This window comes from Sceloporus undulatus, chromosome 4, assembly GCF_019175285.1.
Source record: "Sceloporus undulatus isolate JIND9_A2432 ecotype Alabama chromosome 4, SceUnd_v1.1, whole genome shotgun sequence".
Classification (NCBI taxonomy): domain Eukaryota; kingdom Metazoa; phylum Chordata; class Lepidosauria; order Squamata; family Phrynosomatidae; genus Sceloporus; species Sceloporus undulatus.
The window spans coordinates 112,505,439-112,521,398 of record NC_056525.1 but is presented as its reverse complement, the minus strand read 5'-3'; the positions used below and the strand labels follow the sequence as shown (position 1 = coordinate 112,521,398).

General features: G+C 38.1%; 1 protein-coding gene across 1 annotated transcript in view; it reads left to right on the top strand.

Moving 5' to 3' along the window:
• Positions 1-15,960, top strand: part of COL11A1 (collagen type XI alpha 1 chain) — a gene marked incomplete at its 5' end in the record, with an annotated part of 325,199 nt that overhangs the window by 127,121 nt on the left and 182,118 nt on the right. The window contains 7 exons of the mRNA XM_042464341.1: positions 2,972-3,046; positions 4,192-4,275; positions 6,932-6,988; positions 10,838-10,891; positions 13,518-13,571; positions 13,704-13,757; positions 14,139-14,192. Coding sequence (XP_042320275.1) covers positions 2,972-3,046; positions 4,192-4,275; positions 6,932-6,988; positions 10,838-10,891; positions 13,518-13,571; positions 13,704-13,757; positions 14,139-14,192 — 432 coding nt within the window. The remainder of the gene's footprint in view (positions 1-2,971; positions 3,047-4,191; positions 4,276-6,931; positions 6,989-10,837; positions 10,892-13,517; positions 13,572-13,703; positions 13,758-14,138; positions 14,193-15,960) is intronic.

Genomic DNA, 15,960 nt, shown 5'->3' with positions numbered 1-15,960 from the left:
TTAGATTATTTCAAAAAGGTAATGGAGTAATACATTCTCAAGTTGTTACATCTGAATGTTTAAAAGTGTTATCACATTATAACCAGGGCTGCTATGTAATGTTAAAAAAAATGTTTTGCAGACCTACCTTTAGGCATTCAGATATAACATGATATACATATTTAATTCTTAAACAAAGTTGAGTTGCACTTTTCTCTTCTTTACTTAATCTCTGCGGATTAGATTATGTTGATACCATGTGATCAAAAGACAAATTGTGGTAGAACCGCATGTTGCACATATACTAATGTAACAAAAACATAAGACAGCAGAATGGGATTCAAGGTGAAGTGATTTAGAGAGTTGAGTTGAGATGGAAGCAGATTGCTTAACAATTTATTTAGTTATCAAAATAATCCCTCCTAAATCTGCTTTGTCATAGGAGAAGGGAATGAGTGTAATATTAAGCCTTTTGTGTCTTAACTTTAAATGCCATTTAGTGTTTGCAGACTAACAGACAGATATCTGGCAAAACATATAATTCAGAAACCATCTGTATATCCATTTGTCTAACAGTGCTGTGAATTAAAGTGTATGTGTCTTGTCACAAGGCCTTTTTTGCAATTAATATAATTAAAGAGATCTAGCTGTATTCATGCTGAGAAGATTCTGTAGTATGACTGATGTAAAAATGAATTCCTCTTGGCATTACCTAATGACAGTTCACTGAAATATTTGTGTCTGGAAGCACAGAGAATATATTTCATAGTTGCTGCTGTTTCAGTGGGCATTGTTGCTGAACTGCACACCATGATGAAAATCACAAATGGTGTGCACAAAGAGATACACATCAAAAATACACATCAGAAATGGTGCACATATGTAAGCGAGCAAGAAGTTGAGGGAAATAAAATTCTACACCTTCTCCTCTCTCCGTAAACATGTGTACCCCCTATAAAGCCCCATTGAAAGATCAGCAGCCTGTCCTAAACAATGGACGATGGGATACAAAAGGAAGACTAAAGAACTGCCCAAGAATGTGTTAGGTGTGGCCTGATTTTGAGAAATCCCTACTTCCTCAACAATAGTCACAGTTCAGCCCACCATATTTATGTAGTTCCCCTGACTTTTAGGAGAAAGATAAGGGGGGGGGGGGATTCCAAGGGAAAAGACAAGATGAAAAACTTCCCTTCAATCAATTTCTTGTCTCCTTGTCTCAGTTCCAAATCACTGTGTATGTCTATTGTTCACAGTCATTTTCTGAATAAGGCTGCATCTACACAGAATTAATGTAGTTTGACTCTACTTCAACTACAATGACTAACACTATGGAATTCTGAGATTTGTACTTTTGTGAGTTGTTTAGCCTTCTCTGTCAAAGAGCTCTGGTGCCACAACAAATACAAATCCTAGGATTCCATAGGGTGGAGCCATGACAGTTAAAATGGTGTCAAATTGCATTAATTCTGCAGTGTGGCAGCAGCCTCAGTCTGTGTAGGATGTTCCCATTGCAAACTGCCATGGGATGCAGAGGACTATAGTTCCATCTGCCATTGCTAGTCATCAGATCCTTCTGCCTGATCCAATCAAGTGAACATGTAGAGAATTTAGATGAGAAAATTGGCGGGCAAGTCATTCTCTTTCAATGGCAGGTGAAATGTGGACCTGAGACAACAAATGAGTATCCCAAGGGGAGTTGCATGACCTTCAAACCTTATAGACCCCACAATTTCTCCTTTCTGCCCCCACCCATCAAAAGGAGGGTGAATTGCTCCAAGAAGAGCAAGGAGCATTTATAATTAGGTTGCAAGGATTAATTTCAATGCACACAACATTTTTTAAAAATTGACCTTTTTTTAAAAAATCCACAAATTTATTTTTAGCTATTTTTAGTTTTGTGGTGTAGTGGTTCGAGCATTGGACTATCATGATGATAGAGATGGGTATTTCGTGGTATATTGGTTGCCAAATTGAACTCATTTTTCACAATCCATATTGTGTGGATGGCTAATTTTGATGTTCCAGAGCCTAGGTTTCTTTTTTCCCTCCTGAAAGACATGGTTGATATGCAGACTGCCAAAAAATGCCAAATACTAGGAAGGAAGCATAACTTCTCTTCTAGATTTGAAAGATGGGATTTTTTGATGTAACAGTTCAGGAGGGTTTTATTACCTCCTTAAAAACATAACTATCCTTTTGCTTTCAAGGAAATTATGAAATTTGTGAGTATGCCAAAAAACAAAACAAAACAAAAGACAATAAAAATAGAAGAAACCATTGACATTAGAAGAGCAAAGAAAATTATTTTGTTCTCCACAGCATAAAGCAGACATAAAATATTCTCATAAAAATGAATATAAGGACTGGGAATTGTAATCACGTGAAAGACTGTACATAGTCCTACATAAAAGGTTTGCTACATAGTTTTGAGAAATACTTTAGGGGAGTAAACTCAGGAAAACTTTGTCTTAAATACTTTATTCCACATTCTTCAAGAACATATTCTATAATCCCATGTTTTGTTCAATGTTTGCTTCAAAAAAACCAAACTAAAACAGGAAAACAACACCTCCCTCGCCCTCACCCATTTTTTCTAAGATTTTCAATCTTCACATCTTTGTGCAAAACCAGCTCAAGGGCTCAAGTGTGCCCATAATCACTGTACTGTGTATGTGCACAGATCTAAGGGAGAAAGCCCATTTTTTGTAAAGAAAGACACATATTATTGTATTTTCACAGAAAAATAATTGGCCTGATGATAGCCACAAAACAAATGTTACATTCCTGAGAAAAAAGGGATGTCCATGTCATTCTCTTTTCTTTAGCAGATTGCTATGACTCCTACATTTTAATTATCCTTACAAGCTTAATAAGGAAATCAATGCAGAGAGTACATCCTTACATTCTATTTTTGATGACCAGCAACTGCATAATGTTTCCAATAAATGTATGTGAATGATACAACTTTGTGTGTCCCCTTCATGTTTTCTAGGGTCCAGCAGGACGCCCTGGACTTCCAGGTGCTGACGGCTTGCCTGGCCCCCCAGGTACTATGTTAATGTTGCCGGTAAGTCTAACTTTCCTATACAGATTTCATCCTTTCTTAAAACAAATGGGAAATCAATGCAGAATGATTAATAAGTGATATTTTCCCCTAATAGATAATCTAGTTCTAGAATAGTGATGTAAAGACTACTTGGAATATTTTTCGTTTTAAAGGAGAAAAGGCATTTCCTGTGGCAACATACCCCACTGAAAATGTTATAAACCATCATGAGATTTCTCATCCTGTATAAAAGTAGAAACACAAGCCTTTTCCTCCATCATCATCCCTAAAACAAGAGATGTTTCACAAAAGAATGTCTTGAAAGTCCTGAAATGTAGAAAAGCAACAAAAATTTACAAAAAATCTTGTAATCTCCTAGCTGCATACGAGAATGGAAAAAAACCCAACTTACTCTCAGCTGGGAGAGTACAAGGGTTTTGCACATTTTCCTATTATTATTATTATTATTATTATTATTATTATTAAACATTTCAGGACTTTCTGGCAAATTCACACACATACAGATTCAGTATATAAATCAGTCGTTACATCAGGTAAGGTTTTATTGTATACATGTAACAAAGCAGTATGCGGTAATTGGGATTTCTCCCCTGTACTCTGTACACTCTGAGTGACCCTAAAAACATCTTAGCTCACTTTAAAAGAGTCATAGTGAATAGAAAGAATGGAATTTCATCCACCTCTTGAAGGCATGTGTGTGTTTAGTGATTCTGTTCAGGTTTTTAAAAGTAAGATGCACATGAAAGAACAGCATAGGGGTGAAGCAGTTTGGCATGAAGCAGTGGCCAGAGACCACTCTGGCCCTGATTGGGGTGGGACCATGACAACTGTATGGCCTGTTCCCGAAGTGGGAGCCTCTGCGGTCCCAAACAAGCTGCCAGCTGAAACTGATTTTCACTTCTCCTTTTTGGGCCAACTCTTCTGGCCTCCGTGTAGCCTCCATGTGACTTCCGGATGCTTCGAGGGCATGTCATGTTAATACCAGGTCCCCGAAGTGGCTGGAAGCCACTTTGGCCTGCCTGTTTTGGGCCATATACAAGTTTTCAACAAAGTGGAGAAAAATATTTTTAGCCATAGAGAACAATTTCTTAATTATTGTTAACATGTTTGATTTTGACTTTTAAAACATTCCAACTTTTCTACAGTTTCGCTTTGGTGGAGGAGGGGAGAAGGGCCCAGCGATCTCAGCTCAAGAGACCCAAGCTCAAGCTATTCTTCAGCAAGCCAGGGTAAGAATGAAACACACTTAAGGTGGAGATAAAGAATTCCACCACCCCCCTTCATGGCTAGGACTTTCTGGGTGGGGTGGGATCTTCTTTCCAGCAACAGGCAGAATGAGAGACAAACATGAGCAGAGCCAGACTCAGAAGTGGCAGAAGCTAAAATTAGTCTGAGGTCTGTGTGAAGCTAGACTGAGGCCTACACATGGCCTTTGGGCTCCTGACTCCCTTCCTTTGTTCTGAGTACCAGGAGACAGGAATGGGACCATCACAGCTTGCTATCTTCCTGTATTCAGCATCCTTGCAGACCATTTCTCATGTCTGTGTTCCTTTCATAAGAACATAACTGCTTCAAAAGAAAACAAATTCTTACATCATCATGCAACAAAGCCATACTTCTTTGCAGGATTTATCTAGAATTTAAATCCAGAGAGACATGTCTTTTTTTCTCTCTGACATATTTGGAAAATGTTTTTAGGATTTCTATGGAAAATGAAAATGAATAATACAGCAATTATTTTTTTTCTTTTAATGGATTCTGAAATTCGAGGAATTGTGCTCAAATTCCTGAATTGTCCTTTAGGACATACTCTTTGGCATATAAACTCTGAGGGCATGTCTACACTGGCAATTTAATCCAGGAGCCATCCAAAAAATATGTCTTGAATTGGCTGTGCACTGACCACAGTGGTGATCACACACACCAGGCCAAATCCCGTGTGACACAACATTGTGCACACAGGTCAGCCAGACTGACATAGCATCAGCCCTCCTGGCCCTACCTCCTGTTGCTACTGTAACTGCTGCCACTGCTGCCATACTAGCCAAGCAACTCTCTGCAAGAGCCAGCCTAGTGCACAGTTGCTTCTGCTGAGATCAAAATGGGGCATCTTGCCATGTGAGCAAGAAGGAGGGAGCTTCTCTACCCCCTCCTCATTGATCCATTGGTTGCAGTGTTCTGACCTCAGCAGAAGTTATGACAGCTTCTTGCAGGGAGCTCATGTCTATGACGAAGTGACAGTGGTGGCTCAGAAAACAGGCCATCCTCTTTCCCTGCACTTTTCTTTTCTTTTCTTTTCTTTTTTTAAATAATTTTTAATGTTTATTGAATTAAAAGAAGCATCCATACATACTTATATTCCATTACAAAATAAAACATATACATGTAAACATGAATTCTATAGATATTCAACAAATCACTTTTGCATCTCATACATACAACTTCATCAGGAAATTTTCCATACTATCATCTTCCTATACTTCCCTATTACCTTTTGTTTCATTACAGATCCAATTCCATCTCCTCAACTACCTTCCTACTCTCTTCTCTTCTCATTCTAACTCTTCCATCCTACTCTATATTTCCAGTTCAGGGATGGACGATGGTGCAGCTCTTGGCATGTGAGGAATTGGACTGAACTAAATCATACCCAATCCAGCTCTTCACATGCCACAAGAACCTACAGTCACTCTGGGATTTCTAGAAAACACCAGGCTTTCCCCTGACTTTGCTTAGTTCAGAGCAAAGTTGGGTTAGGGGTCAAATACCACAGTATCTCCCCAGAAATACCTGTACATCATGAGAACTGCTAGCACCAACTTCATGGAGATTGTGGTGTTTTTCAGTGGTGTAGATAGACCCTCATACTCAGAAGGGGTAAGTTTCAGAAGCATGGTTGGTGGGAACACCAGATGGGTTTTTCTCAGTGGCTGCTCCTCGGTCTTCGAACTCCCTTCATAGGACGGGTAGAATGACCCTCTCCTTGTCATTCTTCCTTTGGCAGGCAAAGGCTTTTAAAAAAAAATCAGACAGTCTTTTAGAACTAAAACCTTATAAAGAAAGGGTTTGTCCAAGGATACTATGGGGCTCTCCAGACCACCCCGAAAGGGCGGGCTGGAGGCGCCCAGTTTTCCTCCGGAGGGACGCCGCAGCAGCCAAACTGCGCAGCATCCCTTTGCACCAAAAATAACCCTCCAAAAGCAGGTTATTTGTGGTGTGCATGGATAGCATCATCAGTGTGCCATGGGTGCACTGTAGCGTGTCCCTGATGCAAGCACAACACCTGGATGTGCGGACGCAGCGCCACGCTTGCATCATGGACATGCATCCCATGTGGGTGGGGCTGTGCAGTCATGGCACCGCCGGCACAAACTAGGGTTCCGGAGTGTGCAGTTGCTATACGCTCCAGAACCCTAGAATCGGCACCAGCACACTGCTTTTGGACTGTTTGTACTGGGCCTAAATTGCTTTACATTGTACTATTTTAACTCCCCCCTCTCCTTTTTTTTTAGTGTATGTCTTAAAAGTGTTTTAATATTGTTGCTAGTTTAATTCTGTTTTATATTGACTGGTATACTTTTGACTGTGTTGTCAACATTTCAGTTTGTAGGCCACCTTGAATTTTAATGTTTCCAACCCCCCCCCCCCCAAAAAAAACAACCCCAGGGTATAAATGGAGAGAATTACAAATAGAGAGTAGAAGTATATAATCTGTAGCATACCACAAACATGGTGCACCCATTATCATTGCTCTCCTTCAGGTAACAAATGATGGTTGAAATGGCACTATACTTGCTCTGAAGTGGGTGTGCCATCTCTGGTAGGTGTTGCCAGCCATTAAGCATGTAACTCATGTTGAGTTTTTATTTCCTTTCTAAATTGCAGATTGCCATGAGAGGGCCACCCGGCCCTATGGGACTCACTGGACGACCAGGTCCTGTGGTATGTTAAATAAGATGCAAACATTCTGGTGTCTTATTTCAGTTGCAATGTCATTTGATTGGCTAGTAATTTTACAAGAATAAGTTATGATCTGACAGAGTTAACTAACAGGTACAAAGCTGCCTCAGGAAGCAGATGCATACCATTCAACATTTTACAGATGAAAACAGGACACATGTGGTCAAGATGAAACATCAGAGTGTTGGCAAAAATAGCAGAAGTCATTAATTAGGAAGAGCATGTATTTTGAGATGGCCCACAGGGTAATCAATAAACATTATTGTTGTAATTAGGAAGAATACATAAACTAGCAGAGGCTGCCGCAGTTTTTTTTTACTTGAGCTTACTGGGAAGGGCAAGATTCCATTCCTCTCCTCTCCACCTACTGAGCTAATTGAGTACAACCTTCTTTTGTAAGTTGAACTCAGTTTGTACCAATGGAAGTAAACTGACGATAAAGTCAGGAAAGTGGGAGGAGAAGACAAAAACTAGAACACTTCTAAAGCAGCTGAAAAAGTGGAACAACAGAGGATCAATCAAGACCGTACTTGTCAAACCAGGAGAGTAGGAGAGTATGCAGATGCTGAGGTGTGTGAAGAAACACTAGAAACAGATCTCTGTGAGACAGCCAACTGGCCAAATATCCCGAAGCTAACCTGCTGCTCCTAAGTATGGTGGAGGACATTGTGTCTCCATCATTTTTTACTTTTTGATTTTGTTAGCCCAGCCACTTTCTGCAGTGGAGGAGGTAGCTTATCTTCACCTTAGGAAATAAAATGTCTTCAGCTGCCTCTGGGACTGCACCATAAGTTTAATTAAAAATTTTAATGTATTACCAGTGAATTTCCTGATATATTTTCTTTGGTTATTAGAAATTGCTAGAATGTCTCTCAGCCTCCCAGTTTGGGGGGATTGATTGTTCCTCCTAGTTTTGCCTTCCCAAACTTCTTTCTTTCTTTCTTTCTTTATTTATTTCTTTATTTATTCATTTAAAAAGAAAAGAGCTCAAAGCATTTTGGTAATATGTGGCTTTCAGTCTGTCACAATCAAAGGGATTGTTCTGACTTTATATATTCAATCAGAAATATAGAGGATTAAAAAGATTACAGAGTTAAAGTGCAAACAGAATGGCTCAGCCAAATATCTACTTGGGATAATAAGAGGAACAAAATTGCAGACCTCTGAGCTAAACACTTTCTGGATGGAAATTTGACATCTCACTGTATTTTGAATACTTCAAGTGACAAAAGCAGAAGTAGTGCAGCAATTGCTAAATCACCTGAACAATTTTCTCCTAATGATGGTTTCCTATTTTATGAAACTGATATTCTGCTGACATAGATAATCAAATGAATCACTTAAATGCTGCAGTTAAGTCGCTACCATCTTTTAGAAGCTATCCAAGTATATTTACAACAGTATAAAATGATAGTTAGTTCAACCAAGATTACAGGTTTGCATAAACTCAGTAGTCTCTTGAGAGACCTCAATAATTACATTCTTTACCAAAAAAATGCTTCCGATGCCAAGGTCAAGAAGAACTGTGGAGCATCTAGAATGAGAGGATATATTTAGTTTTCAGTGCAGTGTTCAGTGTTTCTTTTTGCCAAAAGCAGATTGGCCAGTATTGTGCCTCTGTAGTGATTCCTTTGAGGATGCAGTGGAAGGAATTTGATGGTGCTTAGCATACATTTTTCTGTCAATTGCGTGGGAATGGGGCAGGGTGGAAGGAGCACTGTAAACACCAAAAGCACCCCATGTAGACACTCCTGGAGGATAGTGATGTGATATCTCAAATCACCTCCTGGATGGAGTAATTTTAATGTTTGTTTGTTTGTTTGTTTGTTTACATGCTGTCTTCAAATGCTGTTGTTATGTGCCTTTAAGTTGACTCTGAGTTTCCATGCACATTCTATCAATGAAAATGTTCCTAGTGAGCTCCAAGTAGTATTTTCCTTACTCCTAGCATTAGTTTATCTTGTTATCACTAAGTACATCTTTGTGCTGGATTTTCTTTCTCAAAGCAGGACATCTGCAGGAGATCCACTCAAGGAGTGGCTTTGGAAGAGGTCTATGTGCCTCTTGTAATCACAAAGCTAAATGCAGCCTACTAGTTATGCATTGTAACTTGCCATGGATGTAACATTGCTCCTGGTTTTGCAGGAGGAGATTTGAGATAGATAGATAGATAGATAGATAGATAGATAGATAGATAGATAGATAACCTCATCCTGGGAGTCAGCATGGCATAGTCAGTGGTTTGAGTTTTGGACTATAACTCTGGAGATTAGGGTTCAATTCCTGGCTCAGCCCTGAAACCCACTGGGTGAGTTTGGGCAAGTCACATGCTTTCAGAGTCAGAGGATGGCAATGGCAAACCCTGTCTGAAGAAACATGCTAACCCCCCTTCCAAAAAAACCTTGATATAGTCACCTTAGGGTCGCTATAAGTCAGAAATGATGTGAAGGCACACAACAATAACAATATACCTAATTTGGCTCACCCTATATAGCTAATGCTGTATTGCCATAAATTGTGCAAGTCTGTCAATCTAGTAGTTCATTGCAGTCATAGTTGCAAATTGCATATATTTAGTACTTCTATCCCCCATAAATTTATCTACTAAGATGCATGTATGCACATCCTTTTTATTTCAGTAGACTTTATTTCTGCATTAAGGAACAAAACACCTTTGGCAAGTTTTCATATGAACTGGGAATTGTATTTTTAAGAAAAGAAAACTAGTAAAGCAGCTGTTTTATCTTAAGTCATTTTTCTATTAAGCCACTAGGAGGCTGTAGAAATCCAGTAATTCTTATTTAGAATAGCAACAATGAAAAAGGAAAAAAGAATATATATGTGCACATCACTCCTTTCTTATTGTAATGTGCTGTAAAGTAGCTTGGGTTTCCAGAAGAAAGTATTCAGAGGATAACTTTCTAGCAAAGTTATGCCCATACAAAAGCTACAGTTCTGTTGTTCAAAACACAGACCTTGATTGTGTATTCTTTTAAATTTCCTGAGGAGAATTTAAATTTTCTCACCCGTCTGTATTTTTTATTATTGTAATAGCTAGGTTGAATTGGGTAGTTTTCACCAGAGCTTGACCCAAAATGGACCCAACGGTCAGCTGCTTCTGTCAGTTTCTCCACAAGTCCTTCCCCAAAGGGGGCGAAAGACATACCTTGGCAACAACAGGATAGCAAGCACAGAAGAGTTCTTGTCTCCCCACAGGACCTCTTCTTAGCAATAAATGGTGCACCAAATTTCTGTTCTCTCTAAGGATAATTTTTCTTAATTATAATCTATTTAAAATGGACAGGAAATGATCCCATACAATTGGCAGCCAATATTAAGACTTGTATGGTTTCTAGTGCTACTTGCTACCTACCCAACATTCCCAAGGGTAAATCTGCCTTAGAGAGGAAGAAGGAAAGCAAGAGCGGATGGGGTCTAAATTGGTTTTAGAGAACTGGTTTCTTCAAGCGTCCTATCTAATAATTTAATTAACCTCTATTGAAGATTTTTAAGTGAATGATGCAAAGACTCAAAAATCCCAATTTATTATTGGGACCACAAAGGATGGGGGAAAAGGAACAGTATCCCTAAAGTGCATATTTTCTGGCACAACAAATCTTCTGAATGTTAGTGGGTATACACTAAATAGGATCACAAGACCATTGAGTCGTTAGGAACTGAATTCTTTGTCTCTTGATAGCAATTTTATTCTTGGTTGACTGAATGTGTCCATAAAGATCAGTATCAGCAAGGGAAATGTATTTATTTACTTTAAGCTAAATTGGCACTTTAGTTGAGCTAAAACATTGCTTTGCTTCTTGTCACATATAGGGTGGTCCAGGTGCCTCGGGTGCCAAAGGTGATGCTGGAGATCCAGGTCCTCAGGTAAGCTTCTTCATGACAGAACAGCCTGCAATCACTAAAATAAAGCAACAAGCACAAATATTGGCCCTATACAGACAGGCCAAAATAAAGCTGCTTCGGGACACTTTGGAGGTATGCTGTTTAAATGTTGCATGCTTCCTAAGAATCCTGAAGCCACGCCAAAGCCACGTTCCAGTCCTGAGGACTGGAGCACAGCTTTGGCGCAGCTACCAGACTCTTAGGACGCATGCAACATTTAAACAGCATACCTCCAAAGTGTCCCGAAGCAGCTTTATTTTGGCAGTCTGTATGGGGCCATAGATTCATGGTGGCAGACTGCAGACATGGTGGCAGAAGCAGCCACCCAAAGACTGGTTGCAGCAACCTCAAGTGGCTATTCTGGGACCAGTGAGTGGAGATCTTTTCTTTCTTTCTTTCTTTCTTTCTTTCTTTCTTTTTTTTTTTTTTTTTTTGTCCTGTATATGTTTAGAACACACATTTCCCCCGAAAGCCAGGTCCTTTTGCTTTGATCCCAGGTAATTAGGAATGTGCCCCCCTTTTTTATTCCCCATTTCCCTTTTTTGTTATTGTCTTTCTGAAACACCAGCACATCATTACTAATATTTGACATTCAAATCACCAGCTAACTGCCCCCCCCCACACACTTTAGAGCACTATGCTGGTTTATTTGTTGTTTGTTTCTCACTTAATCACAATTATGATTACTTTGCATTACTTTGTACTACTGCTTTTTCTGTCACCAACCACCATTTTTGTGGATCTGGCAATATTTTTGCAAATCAGTTTGCTTGTCCATGATGCTTTTCTACGGTAGCAAATATGGAATATTATTTTTGGGAATGGAAGATAATAAATACTATCGCTATTCATAATAGTTATTTCTGACTCTCATATAACATCAGGTGTGGTAAATCTGTGATTATATGATATTTCAGACTGAGAAGATTAAAACGTCATAAATTAAATGAGAATTCTTGTTTCCATCAAACAAGGAATAGTGAAAAATGGACTGTTCGACATATTCAGACAAATGGTATAGATTCTAATTTGAAATGAATCTGAAGATGACAGGTTTTCCAAATAGCATTTGCCGCCATTTTAAAACTGAAAAACAAGTCTTAGTAGGTCCAAAGGGACTTACCCCTATAATAATTTTGCATTGGAATAGAGAGGGAATCTGCTTTGGTGGGCTGCTTTTTTCTTTTCTTTTCTGGCTCACTCTGCACTTCCTTGGCTGTCCATGAGCCAGATACAATTTGTGCTCTGGAATCTGGACATTTATGGATTACTGGAGACACATTCCCTCTCAAATGTGTACATTTGCAAAGTTATACAAAGATAAATGCTCACCCTTGAGATGTGTGAGAAATACTTTAGTCAAAAAGTGAGGATGTGGTAAAGCAGTGTCTACAAATTTTTAAAATGTGTACATTTAAAAAATACGTGGAAAAGGAATGGAGTTTGTTCCATAAAAAGAATAAACGAATCATGAAAGAAATTGATAAAAACTAGACATGAAGAGGGAAAAGATGTCCATATCCATATACAGAAGTGCAGTTTAGTTTGGCGCCAATTACAGTTTGCCAAGATTTTATCATCTATTCTTACCTTTATTAATGTTTTGAGTGTCATGTTGCTTTGTTACTGACTGGTCTCTTCTGAGAATGTAGTGCATGGGTTAATTCCCTGTACCTATAGAAGGGCTTTGGGTAGCATTTGATCTTCAGCATATCTGCACATAGAACTCTATAATAAATGATTCATTGTGGATTAGGAACCCCAGAGCAAAAATTCTGTGCCATGTAAAGAATCCCATGGTACAAGCTGTGATCTATAGAAAAACATCTTTTATAGATTGATATTTATGGGAAAATGTGACAAATTGTTTATTCTTTTATTTTTTTAAAAAATCAATATATAGTAGGAATAGCATTTAAAAAACCCTTTGTGGCTTCCTAATTTGCGTCAAAGCATTAATTTGCGTCAAAGCATTAATTGGATAATAATTAATTACAATCTCTTCATGGTGCTCTTGATTTATTACTCAAGAGCTTTGGGTATCACTGGAGTTTGCTTCCACCCCCCCCCCTCCCGTGGATACCCAAATCAGTGGATGCTCAAGTCACATTATATATAATGACATAGTAAAATTGTATCTCATTTATTAGAGATAGTTTGGATTTTTAAAAATTATCATTATACTGTGGAATATTTTCAAGCCATGTATGGTTGTATCTATGGATTCAGAATCCATGGATACAGAAGGCTGACTGTAAATAAATTTGTGAAAAAATGATTTAAAAAAACATGGTTTTGGAGTGCTGAGAACCCTTGCCAAGAAGAATCTTAGACTGACAAAAATCTTTGTAGTTTGGGATTTATCCTCTGCAAAATTTGCATCTGGTTGATTTATGCAGGAAACAACATCTTTTTGTGCAGGAAACAACATTTTCTGCAGAGAAAATAATATTTCTATGAATTGCAAACAGGCTTTGAGAACTAAGTGAAAGACTTTCTCACAGTGGAAAGAAAACTATTTACTGAAATTGCTAGTTGCTTCCTTGACTAGAAACTTAGTGAAGAAGTACATCCCTAATTATAATCACTGCTTCCTTCTCTCTTCCAGGGTCCTCGAGGCATACAAGGTCCAGCTGGTCTCCCTGGAAAACCTGGCAAAAGAGTAAGTATTGAGTGCTTCAAGATAATTCAATGTTTTATAAAAGGATGCACACTGAATTGTAGTATAAGAACAAATTGAGCCATAATGTTTCTCATTTGGAGTTTAACCGTTGCCTTTCAAAAATCTTTCTAGGGTCGTCCAGGTGCTGATGGAGCTCGAGGAATGCCAGGAGAGCCTGGATCCAAGGTTAGTAAATATATATATCAAACGCTGGGTCTCTCTCCAGGTGTGTGTTCAAATGAAAAAGCAGATATCGTCATCCGACACAGATATATGGCTGAATCAGATTGACTTTGCAGAGCTGCAGGTGGGATAAGTGGTTCCAGTTAGAACACTGATGACTCTTTGGTCTTAATGCTCCAATTCTGGCTGTTGCTACACATTTATGTACACTGTTTCAAACCACATACTGAATATATGTTTGCACCAAGATTCAAGCAAGAGCTGACTTCAGGGCAAATGTATCCATCAAAAGAAGAGATTTACTGTAGACCCCATGCAGTTTATCAAGACAGCTAGACAGTACAAGAATGAATCCTAAAGTTATTTCTTCTTTCCTCCCACTAGGGTGACAGAGGTTTTGATGGGCTTCCAGGTCTACCTGGTGACAAAGGTAACAGGGTAAGGAAAACAAAGATGCATACTTTTCTGAAAATCGTTTTTAAAACATGAATGCAGTAAAAGTACACATTCTCCAAAGCAATTGCAACATTTTCCAAACTCAGCTGAATTTTTTTAGTACAGTGTGCACATGTCTACTCTAAAGTAAGTCGTGTTGAATTCAATGTAACTTGTGCCCACATGTCTAAAGAAGTGCAACCTTGGATGGTTTCTGGATGACTGTGTTAGCATTCTTTCTGACAGCCATTCTAGAATGTCTTACTCATTAAATACAGTGATCCTGTCCTAGGATAAGTGAGTGTAGGCAGTATCTTAGATTTATAGTGCTCAACTTCTCTTGATATAAAGCATAAGAAACATACAGTACTATGAATGTGTGAGAAAATCACTTTAAAAAAAAAGGATTTACTTGAATTGTATATTCTGTACCAAATATAGCAATGTGCACACTCCATGGTCAGAAATCCATACAAGCACATTAAAATAAAATAAAATAGCACACTTTTATAATGTGCTTTAATCAATGGGAGCCAACTTTCATTAATGTGCCTATTTTTAAAAAAATACAACTCAGAATATGTACAGGGTTTTGTTTTTTTTAAAAGCACACACATATGAAACAAAGTACTGCACAGGCAATGAATATGTTTGGACGTCTTAGATTTGCCTATTCCTATTATAAACAGGAAACATAATAATAGCATATAAAATATTTATAATTTGACTTTCCCTTTGATGAAAATCTAAAGAATGATTCTGTCATTTCCTTTTATTGGTTTCCTTCTATAAATTATGTAGTCTTTTATTGGCACATACTCAAGTCTGCTGAATTTTCTAGGGTTTTTGTTTTGTTTTGTTTTTTGTGCTGTCTGCAATGAATGTATATGCTGGTCCCTCCTTAGGGATTCTGGCCACAGTTTCTCTAAGATCATTCTAAGACCACTCAAAGTTATTTCTGGCTGATACCTCATTCTAAGCTTATCACGAGTTTCTACTGCTCTTGAACAGGCCTCTACAAATATGTCAAGTGGCACTCATTTACTCTTCTTTTAGAGCTGCTTCATATATTATGCAGCTTTTTGCAGGAGGAGCTATGGCTATAGTGATGTTACTCTACCCATCATACTATGCACCTTCTGAATTGTTACCTAAGAGGTGAAGGAGGGTGAGACATAAGTATGTGACAACTCTGATGTATTTTGTGCCAGGCTTTTCAGACTATAAATTATGTTTCAGCACCGATTGTATATCTAATGTACTTCAGTCTTTCATTCATTTTCATTTTGTTTGTATAATGTGAGAATGGCATTTTATTATTCATGCCTGTAACTGGCCAGATAAGGCTAGTTTAAACATAATGCCTTACATAAAAGGGTCAACAAGAAGCATTTCTCATAGTTGCCATTCCATGTCACCATGTTTTTAAGCCATTCACCACATGGTTTAGCTCAGTTGTATATATTTTTTATAATCTTTATTACTTTCAGTACCATAAAACAACATAAAAGACAGCTACATCAGGACATAACATACACATCATACTAACACCATCGAGGCACATGTATATTGAACATAATAAATATGACATATAAACATAATAAACACCATTGATATAAATGTACAATAAATATAACATAACATATAACTATCACAGAATCTAACAACATAACAGCTAAAACGACTTCCTTGTCCTGTGGTTCTTTTCTATCGATAATCCTTTGATGTAAAACCAAAACTCTTTCTAATTAGTTACCATATCAAATCTCGT